The sequence below is a fragment of the Carassius auratus genome, unplaced genomic scaffold (genome assembly GCF_003368295.1).
Source record: "Carassius auratus strain Wakin unplaced genomic scaffold, ASM336829v1 scaf_tig00017474, whole genome shotgun sequence".
NCBI classification, from domain to species: Eukaryota; Metazoa; Chordata; class Actinopteri; order Cypriniformes; family Cyprinidae; genus Carassius; species Carassius auratus.
Genome location: NW_020524789.1, coordinates 25001 through 44574, shown reverse-complemented (window position 1 = coordinate 44574; position 19574 = coordinate 25001). Strand labels below are relative to the sequence as shown.

Here is a 19574-nt window from a genome sequence, read left to right as displayed (position 1 = left end):
TTCGCGAATCATTTGAGTCAGTTTGGGTTTCGCAAATCATAGCTGTATATGGATAGGCGTTTTTAACTGATTTAGTAGCTAGTTCTTATTACGTTTTCCACGCTTTTTTAGGTTTGAAATGTGAACTCGTATTTTTTGTTTTAATGATGTGCCTTTTAACAGTATCAAGTATATTTAAAAAATAAACAAATTGTGCCTACATTGTGCAAGCATCTAGGCTAATGTAAAGTCACATGATGAAATCATACTAGTGTGTGTGTGCATTATGAGTGCGTTCTTTCACTGCATTAATCGGAGTATTCAAATGCATTTATGAATGCATGTGAATGATCACAAAATTCAAGATATGAACCCTTTGTGCCAAAAGGGTTCTTTTTGTCATTATAGAACCTTTTTAGCATAAAAGGTTCTTTGGAGTTGTTTATATTCTATATAGAACCCCATGATCCCTTTTTTCTAAGAGTTTGTTCTTTATCAAATATTCAGTAGTAAGCACCAGTTTTGCGCTGGTCATAAATACGAAAAAATCTTGTTATGCTTCTGCTATCAACAATTGGTTACTTAAATATAAAGTCATAAGTTAAATTTAAGCCAGAAACATTTTAAAATGGAATTTTACCTCAACCCACGATGACTGTTGATATTTGACCGTTAATCGCAAAGGTTGGCTATAAAAAAAATCTCTTAAATATTATTCCGCCTAATTGAAATTCCCCAATGACAGCCGCCGCACTTCCTCCTCGCGCTGTTCCCTCCGCCGCATCGGTTAGATCCGGGGAGTTTCTCTTCGCGGAGCCTCGAATCACATCAGTGGGCGACTGCAAACACACGCATCCTCCTCTCATCCGCTCCTGTCCGCTGTCATCAGGGACAAAAACCACCAGCAATCACTCACCACACCTGGATCTATCTCTTAAAGCCGTGTATTTCCACCTGATGTGAGAGAGTGTTTTGCAGGGAGCAGTGATGGGCGCGTTTGGAGTGATTCTGAGGAGTTTACATTGTATGGGACTCTACATCCAACTTAGTGCCAGTCTCAGACAAGCTGGAAGCGACGACGTGGAGAACCATATATCCACGAACGGTAAGACGTTTGGACTCGACCCGGTTCTGTACTCGCACGTTCACAGGTTTGAGGCTCGTAAACGACTGTCATTTGAAGCCGAACGGCACAATGATGGAGATGGATTTCATCACCAATACTACTGCACTGGGCTTATAGACAGGTGGTAGTACCATGTATTTGATGGTGATATCATGGTACTTTTAGGTACCACTACAAAGAACACCATGGTATTGCCATAACTGGTATCAGGTGGTACCTTGGTATTGTTTATTTGACATATTCATATACTATAAGATGCTTTAACGTACTTCATTGTAGTGCCCAAAACATTACCATGGTTTTAAACCTGGAGTTACCATTCTGTAGATTTTTAACCTGGTAAAAACTCGTCTGGTTGGCTTCTGAATCACTGATGGTGTTAAATGCTGATTTATACCATGCTACCTTAATGGGTTTGTCAAAGAATACCATGGTAAAATCTTCATAATAGTGTCCAGGAATATCACCCTGCCTTTTGAACACCATGAAAAAAGTACTGTGGCTCAACGATGTTTTTAATGATTAACTTGGTAATGGTGTATAGGAAATATACTGGTTTTCCTGGGTCCTTGAAACAAACATGGTTGAAATTTGGTCTGTTTCATGACTTTTGTTAACTAGATAGTATAAGATGGTTAAAATGATCTTACTCATAGTTTTAAATGGGTTATACCATGGCAATACTATATTTCAGCAGTGTTTTTACAGTTATATACCTAACCTCCCTTATTTTTAGCCAAAGATGCTTGAGATTCTAGGTTTATAATTCCATAAATTGTCTTCTTTGCAGAACGAGCAAAAAAAAAAACATTGCATGCATTTCAAGATTCTAGTCGGACTGTAATTAAACATCATGTTGGTGCCTGGAATTTGAACATATTCTCTTTAAAATGAATGCAAATGCTCTGAAAATGGAAAGGATTGTGTAAAATATGCTTATTCTGTATTCATTTTGAGAAGTTTCGGCAATCGTGCGAACAAAAGATGACTGATGCAATGAATAAATCAGTGCTGATGAACCCAGGCGTGCATCATGCTGATGAAAGAGTTCACACGCCGGATTGTGGGCCGCACACCATGAAATTAAAGAGCTGGGTTTGATCAGAGGTGATATTCATGAGGAATATTAAAAAGGCCAATACAGTAGGATCAGGAAAGTGATCTGAATGTTCTGGATCGTTTGACATGCAGATCTGGATCCGTGTATGATCTTGTGATGGGTTTCTACTGGACTATTGGCAAGATCAGACTGCAGTGGATTTAAACTAAGACTGTGTTTCCTTTAAATAGCTTTGACGGTTTATGGAAAGATTAGGAGGATCTTTATTTGTAGATTCGCCCAAGTTTTATTCATCGAAAATTAATTTAGGCCCAATGAGTTCACTGGTCTTGGATGAAGGCTTGGAAATATGTTATAATGCAAGAAAATGTTTATATAATTGCTTTGTCTTTCTTTATGCTTGGCCATATTTTGGTGAGATTCACCCAAGTGTTTCTTAATTGTGTTATTGTTAATATTTGAATGAAACGTTTAAAGCTGAACTGCTTTCTGTGTCTCTGGAGTGATGGACAGCTTGTGTTCAATACCTTTGCGTTCGTCTTCCTGCCGCCGGGAATACCGTGGCCTGTGGTAACGAGGCTTAATTAATGTCAACAACAACTTAAAAGCTCTGTTTTCCTCTGACCTCACAGTAATGAAACAAAGAGCGCAGACCCGGCGGACGGCTCGCTGCAGCACAGCACACGTCAGATGAATAGCAATGTGTAAAGACTAAAGAGGAATCTCATTTTCTACGGCAGTAGTTTTCTTTCACACACATCCTGGTGTCTTTGTGTTCGTCTGCTAGATTCTGTCTTTAATACGTAGAAAATCCTGTTCTATTAATAAGTCTTTATTGACTGGTCTGGTTTGGTTTATAATATATATATATATACTTTAAGCATTGAACTTTCAAAGAAGTTGAATAAAAAATTCAGTTCTTCAACAGAAATGTTTATTTTTTATTAATTTATTACTTTTGTATATTTATTTATTTACTTGAAATGTAAAAAAAATGTTTATTATATTATTTTTTATATAAACATATTATATATTTATATATAATATATTAAATAAATAATTTTGTATTTAATATTATTTATTTTTGTGGTGAGTCAGACTTTGAGACACTGATTGGTGATTCTTAAGATTATCCCAATTTGTGATGTATTTATTTATATTAATATATATTTTTTAAGTTATATAACTTGTATAATATATATGTGTGTGTGTGTGGGTGTGTGTGTGTGTGTGTGTGTGTGTGTTAAAGCAGCAGCACATGTCCAGTGGCATTTTTAATAAGTTAGTTACTGGTTTGTTTAGAGAAACAGTTGCAGTCAGTGAACACTAATAAGCGTCAGCAGTGATGTGTTCATGAGACACACACACACACACACACACACTTGATTTCTCCAGCCATCACTCAAACCGATGACCGCTGACATCACCTGCTGCTCCGGCTGGTTTCTCTTCATTGGATGGTGCTTGCTCTTGTGATCCACGCTTCGATGCTCGTTCAGTGTTTCTGAATGTTTGTGTCGTGCTTTAACAAGTCTGAAGATGTTGATATGGATTTTACAGCTGACTTACAACACACACACACACACACACACACACGTTACCTTTGGAAAAAACACAAGATGTAAGATCTGTAAGAAAAACACTGTGCAGGTAAATAATAATTATGGAGCTCAATTCATCGTCTTTGTATTTAATAATATATTTTAATGCATATTTCCAGTTGAGGTGCATTTTAGTGTCATGACATCAGTTTTATGTGCTATCCTTTAAAACCGCAGCATTTCATATAACAGGAATGATGTTTATAACATTGTTTGAAGCAACTGCGTGCCATATTTCTATATGAAAATAAACAAGCTGAAAACTTGCTTTTCTATAGTATTAAGCCTCAAGTGTCAACCATACTTTGGATTGGTTTCTTCTTTAAATTATACTAAAGTAAAAATATGAATGGTGTCATAATGTTATACTTAAACTAAAATGAAAACAATGGAAAACCCTTAAGAAAACCTGTAGAAAGAGAAAAAAGCACACAGAATAACATAAGTGGACTTCAGCATCTGTAATTGTGATTGCGATTTGAAGAAAACATTTTCCTCTCGTTTTTCATTTCTAGTTTTCTGATTTTTTCATTAGTGTCATCATAAATCATGCGTTCATCCTCCATTTCTGATGCTTTGAGAGTGAAGAAACCTTCTACATTTCTGGTAAGTTAATATTGTAACATTATACCCATTTTTATGGCGTGAACGTTTCAGTGCTTTAGTGAATGAGACGCACTCCTAGTGAGCCTCTTCCTGACTGAAGTGAGCGAATGAAAGCTCACACGTTAGTGCTGTCAATAGTTCTGTATAGACAGCATCTCATTAGTGCTCCCTCTTGAGAAGTGCACTAGAGCCCTGACTAGTGCTCAATACTGATTACAGCACAGGCTGAAGCTGGAACAGACAGCACACAAATATTGGATGTGTTTTTAATTTGAATGCACACTTTTTGGTGGTGAAATGTCCTTTTCTACGGAGCATACAGTACATGCATTTGGTTGGGAGTGCAACTGTTAATTAGTTATTTATTTTAGTACCATTGAGAGATGCTTTTTATAGTTTTTATGCAGAATCAGTTTTTATTGAAATGTTAAAGTTTAGTAGAAATTTTAGCTTTTGTTTTTATATGTCAGTATAGCCTTGTTGTTACTCGTTACAGTTTGTTATTTTACTTATTCAAGTTAAACTAACTTAAAACGAAAGGTTTTTATATTTGATTTTGTTTCAGTTAACATTTATTTCAAGTAACAAAAATATTTGTACTTTCAGTCACAGTTTAGTTAATTATAGTAGTAAAATACTGTCAGGATAGACAGCTCAGGTTTCAAATCAGGCTTATTATAATTAAAATAAATATCATTTGTATACAGTATAACATATAAATCGAATTAATTATAACCACGAAAACACATGTACTTGAAAAAGTTGTTACTTGAAACAATAACATATAAGAAAACTAGTTGTAAAAGCAACATTTCTAATTTTCATTCAGTTTAACTTGATGTACTAAAATAACTAACTAAAACTAAAATTATAAAAACTATATAGAAATTAAAAAAGTAGAATGAATTTTAATATATATAAAAAAATAGTATCTTGATAGTAAAATCACTTTTGGTTGAGTTTAATGAAGATGTGGCATCTAAATTAAATAAATGTATTATTTATTGTAATGTATTTATTTTTTTGAATGTGTAGTTGAGGTGCATTATAGTTTCATAAAATGCATTTTATGATGATTAACTCTTTTATACAGTTTCCGAGAGCGTTTTAAGCGCTGACTCATTAATGTGACAGGAATTAGAGCTCAGCCAATCAGAGTGGCTCTCTGAGTCACATGACCAGTTTAACAGTGGTCTACTCTAGCTGTGAAATGAAGCATCTTTGTAATATTGAGACTAGTATAAATGTGCAGCATTCACTGTGAGTCAGACTGTAGCTTTGGTTTAGTCGAGAAGGTTTTCTTTAGCTTCAGAAATGTCTTAAATGCTTTCTTTCTTCAAAGACTCAGGTCTTCTCTTGAGTCAGGATTGTGATGCATTAGTCCATGTGTTGTGGGAGGACTATGACGTTTATTTCTCTCTGAAAGTCTTGGTGGTTTGCTTAAAGCTCAGTCTGAATAGATGCTCATTTATATCACTTAACAAGAATCAATCCGTTAACATTTTGCTGGACCACCGCGTCTCTCTCTCTCTCTTTCCTCTGAAATCTATAAATGTCTTTCTCTCTGTGCCGCCCGTCTCTTTTGGTTCGTTTCTCTCTGTTTCTGGTGTTCGTCAGACATCTAAGTGTGCGATTACATCTGGAGGGTGTCATTATTTCAGCGTGTGCTCATCTGTGGTGTGGAGCTCAAACGTTCCCCGTTGACGTTCAGCAGATGCTTGCGACGCTTGTGATGTGGATGGTACATGAATCATCTCCTCCGACTGATTGTGTTGGGGATCTAAGCAAGATCAGATCGATGTTCTGGAAGTTTGAGATTCACACGATCTTGATTGGACTGGATTTAATGAGGGTTTTTACATGAGATGTGAAATGGAAACAGACCTATGTACTATCATGTGTCTTTAACTTGCTGAATTAACCCTACATAAAAAAAAAAGTTTCTATTTAATTTTTAAATACTATTACAATTTTTATACAACATAAAATGTAATTAAAAGTTAACGTTTTTTTTTTCATTATTACTTTTTACAGTATTTCTTTTACTTAACCTGCTAACTGTCATACGGGACGGCTACGTTGACTATACTATATTACAATCAAATTTAATCTAATCTTGACAAACTATATATCGTTGGAAAGGTCTAAGACTCCCAAATATATATTTTACCAATATTTTTTGTTAAAAATTATGTAGGAAAAGTAATAGATTAATTTATGACAAGAGTGCACCCTCAGAAATCTACATTACAAAAAGAGTTTTGACCTTTGTTTAAAAAAAAGACTTCCTCTATCACTTTTTAGAAATCATCAGAAGTTATATATCACTTGAAAACATAAAATCTCAAAATTCATCCTTTAAAACCCATTTTAAAATCAGACATTGCATTACCATGTAAATGGTTCATCAAAATCATGTTACAAAATGTTTTCAGTCATGAATTATAAAAATTTAGGTTTGTATCATGCACATTCAAGTCTATCTTCAAAAACGTGAGTGACAGTTAACAGGTTAAATTACTTTAAAAAGCCTGTTTTTTTTACACTTTGAGCTCATTTTACTAAAAAAAAAAAAACGTTTGACAGCTAAAGCACCACTATTGAAATATAAAATATATGTACACATATATATATATATATATATATATATATATATATATATATATATATATATATACACACACACACACTCTATAAGAACATAAAAACATAAACTATATAAGAAAAAGGAATGGTTATATTTTGGTTTCTATTTATTTTATCAATTCTATTTATATACTTTTATACAACATAAAATACTATAATATATAATATAAGTATTAGTGTATAAGTTAAGTAATTTATAAGTAAAAAAAGAGTAATAAATATTTTGTTCATCTTTCTGTCTCTCTCTCTCTCTATCTATCTCCCCCCCCCTCTCTCTCTCCCTCTCTCTCTGCCCCCCTCTCCCCCTCTGTGTTCTCAAGCAGCTTGTGTTTCAGTCTTTCTTCTCTTTGTGACCGCCATCTTCCCCTCCTGCCTTGATGTGAAGAGTAAAGACAGAGGCGTGGGCGAGCGAGAGCTGAGTTCTCCTCAGTGGAGCGACAGCTTATCTCACATTAGACACATTTCTGCCGGGCTGGCCGTCGCTCAGCTCCCGGGGAGCCGTTGGCAGCGAGCGTCTGCTGGCACACGTGCGCTGTTGGGCTCCACATCCTCTCCAAACAGATCTGGAGCCGCTTGCACACGCTCCCCAGCTCGTCTTCCTCCTCAACGCCGCTCTTTTGTTTGCCTTCGAGTGCTGAATCCACAGGATGAAGACAGTCTGGTGGCATTTGGACATCAGGGTTAATTGAGGGGCATGTTGGGACTCGATGGTGACAGAACGAGACAAATGAAGATACCAAATGTTAAATAACCCTGTTTAATTAGCTGTGTTTATAACTCAAGATTCACTCGCTCAGCTCATTTACCTGAGCTCTGTCCAAACACTGCCACCTGGGTCTCAGTCTCACACGGCCAACACCATCTGATGGGCATTTTCCTCAAAACCACAAGCTACAATCTGATTGGCTGACTATACGAGAATTAATTTATACAAGTGTGTGATTACATTTAAAATAATCATACATGAATAACAAATATCAAGGAAGGAATTGTTTGCGAGATTTTAAAAAAAATCTGATTTAAGACTTTTTATGACCCTTTTTGAAAACTTACAATAAAAACAGGTTTAAGACAAGGGATGAGTCAAACATTAATTATTATATTAATTTTAAAACGTATATATGACAATATGTCTTACTGTCTTAATTATTTATTATTTTAAAAGGCACGTTAGTTTCTTGTTGATCCACTGGTTCACATTAACAATATGTCTGCTGCATAAAAACATGGGTAGTTTATTTGATATTGGTCTGAAAGAACAGCAGGCGAATTTACTGAAAATGCTAAATCATTTTCTGACTACAGGTGGCGCTTCTGGACCAGTAGAATATAGCGGTTTCCCTGGTGTATGAAAACAGCTGCCCTCATCCACGCAATAGATATGTGTAGGTTGATGCCTCATTCAACAGCTCAAGCATGTAGAGATTGACGTCAACTTGATGTCTTTCACCATAATAATCATTGAATATTCAAAGATGCCACAATCCTACACAGCCGATAGATGTAAAAACTGCAAGGATTTAAATTCCAGAAGAAACTGGATAACTATTCATAACCCTAACCCCAAATATGATAAACGCCATTTTAAATAAATTAATTGCTGCCAAAATCAGTATTGTACCGTATTGTACACTTTCTTTCATAGTTTGGCTGGTCCTGCGACTTATAGTCAGGTGCGACTTATTTATCAAAATTAATTTGACATGAACCAAGAGAAATTAACCAAGAGAAAACATTACCGTCCACAGCCGCTAGAGGGCGCTCTATACTCCTCATTGCTCCTGTAGTCTACCACTGAGCAGCATAGAGCGCCCTCTCGAGGCTGTAGACGGTACTGTTTTCTCTTGGTTCTTGGTTCTAAATAAATGCGACGTTTTTTTCCTCGTCATGACATATTTTTGGACTGATGCGACTTATACTCAGGTGCGACTTATAGTCCGAAAAATACGGTATCTTATTTTTAATTTTACGCATGCACAGAGTTTTCTTCAACGGTAATTAAAACATAAATATTTCTGAAGTTTATTAACCTAGTGAGCTGCTGTGCTGTCTTTCCCTAAATAGGCAGCATCCTAAAGAAATCACAGAAGCAGGAGCACTCAACAGAGGTGAAAACACATCACACCAACAGAGACTTGAGTAGAGTTTGAATTCTAATGAAGTGTTGTTCTAATGAACAAAATACAAAACAGATTATATTTTATTTCAAATTATTATTAGTACTATTTTATTTGACTTTTCAGCACTGAATGAAGTAGAGTTTCCCTGGACTCTCAACCATCCTGCGAAAATGTGTTTACACAGAGCTTGTTGCAGTGCATTCTGGGATTGGCTTATCTGTGATGGACACATGTGATGCTGCCAAAACAAGGTATCTTAGAAGGCAGCATACCTTTTAGAGGCAGTCTATGTTTGGGCATATGTTCTATATAAATATATACGTGTGTGTGTGTGTGTGTGTGAAGACATCAAATGCAAAAGCATGCCACTTGAATTATATATATATAAATGTAAATATATGTTTGTGTGTGTGTGTGTGCATGCTGTTTAGATGTTGCTCCCATGTTTCGTAGTGTATAAATGTTGCTTTACTCAGTAAATGCTAAAAGCTGATGAGTGATAGTCGCTCAGATGCTCTCCTCATGTGATGTGCATCAGATCTTGTTGAAGGCAGGCGGTGTTTGAGTCTGTGTGTGGATGCAGGAGCAGGAAGATGTTTGTTGTCAGGCGTGGGTGTAGTGGAGGCGCTTGCCGTCTCTCGCTTCATCTGTTTGTTTATTCATTTGGTTGCCACTGCGTTAAATAATTCATCTCTCTGCCCCTCTCCTCTGCTCGGTGTAATGATCTCCTGAGCTCTGTGTGTGTGTGTGTTTCGCTGGTTTCTCCATCATATATGTGCATGTTGAATGCATTAAGCCACACACACAGCTGAAGATCTGTGTGTGTGTTTGTGTGTGTGTGTGTGACCTGCGGGCGATGGGCAGCACGGGCCGCCCGCTGAGATATCACACAAGCTGGAGTGTCTCTCCGGGCCTGATGAAAGTAGGACGGCCGATTCAGTGATAATCACACACACACACACACACTTCATCTCTCGCCGTCTCATTGAAAACTGCTGCTGCTCAGAGTGATGTGTTAAACCAAAACACAACGTATTTGGTATAATTTCCCGTCCTCGTCATCCTTACAGGTTAAAAGTCAAAAGTGTTTTAGGAAATTTCAGCAGCTCTTCTATATGATGGTTTATCGCACATTCAATGGGATAAAACAAATGAAAATATTTTCCTATTGATGGTTCCACCTTAAAAATGAAATGCATTTGAATGCATGATGTTACACCTGACATTGGGTTTTAACATGCATTAGAATCATCGTTATTCTAGTTATAACACAGTATGGTATCGTTATTAATGATACAGTACATTGTGCCCTAGTTTTATGTATTTTCTTTTTTTTTTTTGCAGTGTAGTATTTATTTATATTTTCATATTTCATGTTTTTGCTAAGCTGTTGTCTTTTTTATTAGTTTTATTTATTCTAAGTATTGTATTTCGCTTTTATTTTTGTATTTTAGCTTTAGTCATTTTATTACTTAAACTTAAAATTATTTTATTTTGGTATTATTAATTATTTATTTAATTATTGTATTTTATTTTTTGATGCTTACGTTTTCTTCTAACATTATATTTAATTTTTTGGAATGAAAATCCAAAAGTCAAAGTCACGTGTTAAACCTTTAACATTATTTTTATTCTTTCTTTCTTTCTTTCTTTCTTTCTTTCTTTCTTTCTTTAATTTTTAGTTTAATTCTAGCTTTACTCATTTTTTGTACTTTTAGTTACTTTCGTTTTACGTTTAAAATTGTCCTCTAATATGTATATTTCACTTTCTTTTGGCTTTATTTCAATTAAAGAAAGTGAGTTTGAATAGTTTTTAGCTAACAATAATAACATTACAGTAAATAGGCAAATATAGGCATTATAGAAATACTTCTATGTGTATAAGCTTCAAATTAAGTAGTTAGTTCTATATTTTGTGAACCACCAAATGTGTTTTATTATTTATTCTGGCATCCGTGTGTACCAGAAGTGTGTAATATATTACCACCCTGGTGCTTTCTGATGCATAACAGCATTTTCGCTGGTAATTTATCATTTAAATGCAGAAAACGTGTTATAATATGCTTAAAAACAGCTCAGTAGTAGTGAAAAGGGCAGAAAAGTGCGCTCATAAACTCTTAGTGACATCCATACAAGCCACTAACTGTATAATGGAAGGTGTTTTATTTCATCTTCGGCTCATTATCTGGTCCGCTGTTGCTTCCAGAGCCTCTTTTGCAGTCGATCATGACGTGTTTGGTGTGTCCGCAGGGACAGAGACATGCTTGTTTCTGCGGCTGGGGCGTCTCTCTTTATCCTGCTGCTTGTCCCGTGACATTATGCTATAGATTGAGGTTTATGAGGTGTTTCTGGAGAGAAATGTGAGCTGATTTGAGGCGCCCGAGGGCTCGTGAAGACATCACTGGTCACTGACAGGTCTGTGAGGATGAGAGACATGCTTTACGCTCATGCTTGTCTTCTGCAACAAGACATGTTTACAATGCAACCGTCCGTGAGATTCAGCCTGAGAAATGATTCAAGCATCCCTTCACCGACACTTAAAGCTGCAAGATGCTTGTGTTAAACTACCCTATGTCTGTTTATAGTACAAACATTACATTTTAGATTGATTTGTCATTTAATGAGAATTGTAAAAGTTGATATTAGATGCCAAAATATTCATGCTGACCTACAGTACATTCATAATGAAAAGGTTTTACAAAATATGTTTGATATTTTATTGCATATATTCTATATTTTTATTATTTAATTTTATTTGGCCAATTATAATTTTTTATTTGCCCCCCAAAATGTTTTTTTTTTTTTTTTTTTTTTAAATTGAAATAGTAATTTTTTTCTGCAAGTATGCATTCAATTGGTCAAAAGTGACCGTAAAGATATTTATCCCAGCTGTTCTTTTGAACTTTCTATTCATCAAAGCATTCTGAAAAATAAAATGTATCATGATTTCCACAGATATATTGCAATTTGTGTTTAATATGAATAGGAAAATGAATGAATTTAATCTTGGATGTTGTTTGCTTTGCATTGCTCAAGTTCAGTCCACTGGGCTTTTATAACTTAAAAATGTTTATTTCATGTTTTTGTTGTTGTTGTTTTCAGACAGAATAACATAATTTTATTTTCACACTCATTCTCATGAAAAGTGAGCAGTCCGTCAAAAAGTGGCTTTAATTAGTGCAGTCAGTAAATGAATCTTTTGTGTGTTTGTGTAGCGCTGTCCTCCTGATGTGTTTCTGAATATTGACAGTGACACGTTTTCCTTCGCTCTTATTCTTCTTAATACAGCGCAGCCAATTCCTTCTCCTCTCTCAGCTTTTGTCTTTCTGTCACACGGTGCTTTTAAAGCCTCAATCTAACACTAATGTTCTTTGAGTCACTCTCACGCTGAGAAGATTTGAAATAATTAAGTCTAATTTTCACAGCACTACTTAAGGATGGATTCAGTTCTTAAGTCTTTATCTGGACATTTGAGATTTTGCTAATATAAAAGCACATATGCATGAGTTTGTTTGTAAAGGGATAGTGCAGCCCAAAAAAGCAACTTTAGATGCTGTTCTTTTCCATGTAATGTTTATTTAGGATGTCATGACTGCTGTGTGTACAGGATTACTTATTAGATCTACGTTCTTACTTAAAATTGTCAAAGATTTTGACTTTCTGTAAACTGTAAAGCTCAGAAATACATAAAAGCAATGTTAATGTATTACGAAACTGCATTTTGAACTATATTTTTTAGTGAGCTGTTTGTCTTTCAAAAAACGTATTTGCAAATTATGCAAAAGTGTGGAAGCTTATTTCCAGCAAGGGATAAAAAATGAAGGTAATTGCAAATTCTTATTTTCTCTTTTTTTCTCAGAATTGCAAGATGTTTGGCCTAATTAGAAATTGCAACATATGAACTCGCAAATCACTGAATAAAAAAATAAAATAAAAAGGTAATCGTTACCTTTTTTTTAAAAAAAAAAGTCAGAAAAGCGAGATATAAACTCGCAATTATGAAAAAAAGTCAGAATTGTGTAATTAATTGTTTTAACTTTATTTCGTATTGGAAACAAACACAATTCAGACTTTTTTTTTTCTTTGCAAAAGTGTTAAATTGCAGTTACTAAATACATGTCTGAGAAGAAAAGTGTCAAATTTGCAATTTTGAGGAAAATCATTATATTTAGTATTTCTGTCACAAAACAAAGTTAAAGGTGCTGTAGGGAAATTTTGTAAAAAAAAATATTTTTTACATATTTGTTAAACCTGTCATTATGTCCTGACAGTAGAATATGAGACAGATAATCTGTGAATAAATCAAGCTCCTCTGGCTCCTCCCAGTGTCCTATTGCCATTTGCAGAAACTCCATCGCTCCCGGTAAGAAACAACCAATCAGAGCTGTGGTCCGTAACTTTGTTTGTGTTCAAAATGTAGAAAAATGTATATAATAAGTGAGTACACCATGAATCCATTTTCCAAACCGTGTTTTTAGCTTGTCCTGAATCACTAGGGTGCACCTATAATAAGTGTTTATATTCGGACTATTTTAGATTGCTTCGGGGGTACCGCGGCGGAGTAACCCAGTACCTTTGTGATTCTTCATAGACATAAACAGAGAGAAGTAGTTCCGACTACGATGTTCTTCCGCAAGACGCAAGCATTTCTGTTTATTAACCGCTAGAGCGTCAAAAGTTCCCTACCGCAGCTTTAACTGCAGCTTTATATCTCAGAATTCTGACTTTTTCTTACAATTGTAAGTTTAAATGTAACAATTTGTACTTTCCTTCTCAAAATTCTGAATTTGTATCTCTTCTTATTTCTGACTTTTTTTCTTTTTTTTATCACCAGAAAAAAAGTTATAATTGTGAGATAAAGTCAGAATTGCAAGAAAAAAGTTATAATTGTGTTTTCATCACAAAATAAATATATTTTTAAAAAAAGTTCATTTCAGTTTTTTATCTCACAATTTTGATTGTTTTTGTCGTAAATCTGAGTTCACTCTTCCGACTTTTTTCCTCAGAATTGTGAAAAAAGTGTAACATTGAGAAGCTGCATTTACCTTTTCTAAATTTTTGTATTAAGTACCAAAAATAAGTCTCTGTGCAACACTTTTTTTTCGTGGTGGAGTAAATATTTAGATAAATGCTGCTATTAATCATGATTTTTATGTTTCCAACATGCCGCCCACCTCACAGCTTTACTCACAAACAAATGTGTTACAGTCAAGTAATTAAAAAATGCTTTGAATCTTGTGAATTTTGGTTTATTAATCTTTAAAACAAGAGGTCTTCTCTCTCTCTCTCTCTCTCTCAGTCTGTCTGTCTCTCGTCCTCTTCTTCTCTGGTGTGGTTATTGGTGTGGCAGCTGCATCTGTCTAGTTTGCTTGTGTTCATGGGAAGGTTGCACATGTCCTCCCGCACTGTGTCGTTTATCAATGTCACGCTGAACTTGCCTCGCTTTGTTCAGCTCCCTGGACTGTGTGTTTTCCAGAAAGCCAGCGCTGATCCTCAGGTGGAGAGCTGATCCTCCAGAGACACTCCTGATCCCAGACCAGCCTCAGCGCTGCTTGTGGAAAGTCAGCGGTTCAGAACGCTTTCTAGGGTATACTGGGTGGTTGTCAGGGCGTTGTTACACCATTGTTAAGGTGTTTTGTTTGAGTGTGAGTGAATTAATCAAGTTTGTAAGGGTGCACACTGAGTTTAAATACTTAGACATTTCAACATGAGTGATAGTAATAGACTAGTAATTGAGTAATGCAAAGCTCATGAACGAACATGCAACATCTAAACGATTGGATGGGGTTTTGAGGAATCCAGTTTGAGTTTGTGGATTGTATTTCTGTGTCGGCTGGTCGCAGCTGGTCTGTGTCTTCATGTGCTGATGAAGAGATTAGACGTGAAGCACAGATATGTGTGAACACAGCCGTCCTCTGATCACTATCGCTCTCATATCTCTCGGTCTCTGGGTGGCTGGATGCTCTCAAGCGGCAGAGAGATGAGAGACGTCTTCATTCATCTGTCACACATTAGCTTTACTTTGTGCTTCAGCATCGGAGAGTTTGTGATTCAGTTTGATTTGTCATGAAGTCCAGAGTTTTGACTGTCATAAAGTCAAATTTATTTCAGTTATATATCTATCAATCAATCCATCCATCCATCCATACTTCCATCCATACTTCCATCCATTCATCCATTCATCCATCCATCCATTCATTCATTCATTCATTCATCCATCCATCCATTCTTCCATCCATCCATCCATGCATCCATCCATCCATCCATGCATCCATCCATCCATTCATCCATTCATCCATGCATCCATCCATCCATCCATCCATGCATCCATCCATCCATCCATGCATCCATCCATCCATTCATCCATGCATCCATCCATCCATCCATGCATCCATCCATCCATCCATCCATGCATCCCTTCAAAAAGATTTGAGTTGTTTTGAATGATAAAGTATGTTCATGAATTTGAGCTGATTTCAGTATCTGACCTGTTACTGATGCACTTTATTATATTAAATAAGGTCATGTCAACCGTGAGTCTTACGAAACAGCAAACACAAAAAACTCCAGCACTTGTCTTTTCTTCAGCATTTGATGAAGGGGTTTAATCGTCGCTGCTTCATTTCTCACCCCACTTCCCTTCATCAGCACACACAGATGTTCCTCATACAGAAATGATGGGGTTCTTTTGGGCTGATGGTGAATGACAGGTTTGCTTTTGTCATGGATATATCAGATCATATCCTCTCTCACCAATAGAGAGTGTAAAAAAAGCCATCAGGAATTGTGAAGCTTTTTGAAAACGATCCTTATTTCTCTTTCTCGTGTGGTGAGTGTCTGCAGTCCTCATGAAGCACACAATGGCTCGCAGTGGAAGCTGACGGTTTAACAGCACATCTTTAAACCATCTGAGGTTAACGATTACAGAGACCATACAGACGTCTGCTTTTATAGTGTCAGACACGTCCTGATGAAACCCTGGCAGAACAAAACCATTAACGCTAGCTCTTTATTTAAGAATGGGACATTTGTAGGGAATAGACTATAGACAATGACATTGTTTTTCTAGTACTTACATGAACTAAAGTTTTCTTCTATATATTTCTTATCATTCTTTATCGAGGGGTTAGTTCAGATTTAATAATGTTCATATATCACACCATTTTATTCCTAAAAATATAGTGAAAATGTATTTTCTGACAGTAGTCTCTGATTCATGCAGTAATAAAAAGAGAAAATATTTGAGCCTGGCTTTATCCAGTGTTCAGATTTATTTTCTGGAAACTAATATAAATCTGTGCATATTCAGCCATAACATTTCAGAAAGGTTGCACTGAAATGTTTGCAATTCTTAATGTAATCAGTCAGCTGGGGAAACATGATTGTTTACCATATTCACTTGTGTTTTCTTGGCTTTTGCAATAGCATTTTTAATATTGCATTAATATCAGTATATTTCATTAGTGATAGCAACCAAATATAGCACAATTATTGCTCACACTTGCATTGTTTGTTATATCGGTATGATATATTCCTTTTCTTCAGCTAAAACTGGATTCGTCAGGGGATAATTATAGCTCACCTCCTACTTCCACCAGCAACATATCCATCATTTGCTTCTGTTCTGTCTCTCATCTCTGCTCTGATTCCTGCTGGATTGGTTTGTTAAACCGGTCGGATGTTTGTGTGATTTGAGACAGGAGTGTTTCTGCACAGACAGGATCCTGACTGACACTGAAGCTCATAAAGAAGTGATTTACAGCTGTGTGTGTCAGAAATATTGCTGTGAAGCGCACAGAACTCACACTTTACTCACAGTAGAGTTTAGCATTAGCATACTGTTGTTAAGCTAATGATGCAATGCTCTAATAAACAAAAACACAAAGCATATGTGTTGGATGAACTGCTAAAAATTGTATTGAATATTTTTTGCTTTTGAATGCAATAATATTTATTATTTATCTCTAAATCGCCCACCATCTTGGATGAATTTTGTTATTTTTTATTTTGTTACTTTACTATAATGATACAAACACAAATATGTAATTTAATATAATTTATAAGATTATATCATTTAATTTTTACACTTAATATTTCTGATCAATTTACGATTAAATTTTCAGTATTATAATTAATATTTTGACTCTATGTAAGGATAAAAATATATCACTCAAAAATGTGTTGTGTAATGTGAAGTCATTATTTTATTATTACATTAGATAGTTTAACTGTTTATTTCTTTTTTTAAATATCATTTAATATTTTTTAAAACAATAATTTTCAGTATAACAATCAGAGTTTTGTCCATCTTGGATGCATTTTAATTTTTTTATTTACATTTTTATATCAGTATGTTGGTTATACTTTGTTTGTAAGCTTATATTAAAACTATTGTTCATTTTATTATAAGGATAAAATACATAAAACTTATTTTATATTATAAAACTTATATTATAAAATGTATTATTCCCTTATATCATTTTATTTTTATTTAATATGTATTCATATTTTTTCTTTTTAATTCAATTGTAAAAAACTAACAAGATTTTTCAGTATTATAATCAACACTTTGAATAGTAGTAGTAAAATAGTAACAAAATATTGATCATTTTTACATTTTAATTATGTTCTAATTTGTTATTTATTATATCACTGTGTAATGAATGAATTTATTAATTTAATTAAATTGTTTAAAATAATTTTCATTATAATAATCAACAATTTGACGACTCCAGCAGCTTGGCTCCATCTCAGATTTTTGTGGGCGGAGTTTTGAGGAAGTGGGCGTGTCTAGCAGAAGTTCCAGAACAGCTGACATTACTTACAGCTCCTTTAAATATACATAACACACACCGCATACGTACAGTGTGTTGATCAGCATCTCTGTTTATATTTGTGCATGTTTCTGTCATGCAGCTCATTTGGTTTGCTCTTCTCTTTCTCTCCATCTCTTCCAGCTGCTGTCTATCGTTCGCCTCCTCTCATCTTCTCTTTGATGTCTTTGTCATTTCCTCCTCTCTCTCTCGTTCTCTGTCTCTGGTTTTATGAGAGGAAGGCAGCGTTGTGTATCTTGACATGAGTATGAATGCATGTGGCAGTGGAGTGATGGCAGACACTGCTGTGATTCATATCAGCAGATTCAGGGCTGATATAATAACCGAGGATAATATGAGCGAGCCGCGGCACATTCATCATTCTGAGGGCCCTGTGTGTCCTCCTGTCCTCCCACTGACGCTCATAAAACCCTGCGCTGTCTTCATAACACAGACCCACCGCCTGCAGCATCCGTCCGAGCCGAGCGATGGAGACAGACATCGATGACCAGCGTGTGATGATGCAAACGCTGTGAAAACTGCTGAGCTGTGAGCACAAGAATACTAGCATACTCCATACTCTAGTTTTTTTTTTTCTACAGTATGTTGTATGTAAATTGGTAGTAAAGTGTAGAATACCAGTACAGTAAATTTATATATATTATTTTTATAATTAAAATTAATTGCAAAGTTTTGTCCAATTTAATTAAAAATATATATTAAATTAAATTTATTTCTATAATATAATAATAATAATAATAAATCATAAAGTAGTCATATTATTTATAACAAACAACATATAAATCTGTTTTTTATTTTTATTCATTTATTCATTCATTCATTTACAACTGTCATTATTATTATTATTATTATTGTTATTATTATTATAATTATTATGAAAAAAATATATAAACCAGAATTATACATGGTTTAAAATCTGTATAAATAATATTTTATAGAATTAAATTTTATATCTAATTATTATTAAAAAAATAAGAAAGTATTAATATTAATCTAATCAGCATAAATACTATTTGTATATATTATTACACACTTGAAACAATTACATGCAGTATAGAGTGTATGCAGTTAGTACACATGTGTGATTTCAGCACACTTAACATGCTATTTGTACTATTTCAGTATATAAATAAATATATAGCAGAACTATTAAGAATAGTATTCTAGCATGCTATTACAAACTCAGCCACAGATTTAGCTTCTTCATTAATATCGATGCTGTGAGATGCTATAAAAACCTTAAATTATTAAATATCAGCTTTTATCAAATATCAACTCGGGAAACAAATGCACAAACATCACTGCACATGTGCACAAGGTATTTTTTAATCTGATTGAGATAGTAGGGTTTACATACTTAATTTTTTCCCTTTAGATTAAATCGGCTCGAGCTCAGTCGGACCGGACTGATTGAGCTGTTTGCGTGAAGGTTTGTCCAGCTGAGCCTTCAATTATTTGGGCATTGGTAAATGTAGTTCTCCTCACAGTTGTTCTGCTCACGCCCGCATGTTTTTTCCCGATCATAAGTGAGGAGCCTCCTCTGGTTTCCAGGCAACGGGAGCACTTGAGCTCATATGTGAGGGTAAGTGTTGCAGATTAAAC

General features: G+C 34.9%; 1 protein-coding gene across 1 annotated transcript in view; it reads left to right on the top strand.

Moving 5' to 3' along the window:
* Nucleotides 1–772: 772 nt before the first annotated feature.
* Nucleotides 773–19574, top strand: part of LOC113075691 (V-set and transmembrane domain-containing protein 2-like protein) — a 37413-nt gene continuing 18611 nt past the window's right edge. The window contains exon 1 of the mRNA XM_026248376.1: nucleotides 773–1084. Coding sequence (XP_026104161.1) covers nucleotides 967–1084 — 118 coding nt within the window. The 5' untranslated portion in view covers nucleotides 773–966. The remainder of the gene's footprint in view (nucleotides 1085–19574) is intronic.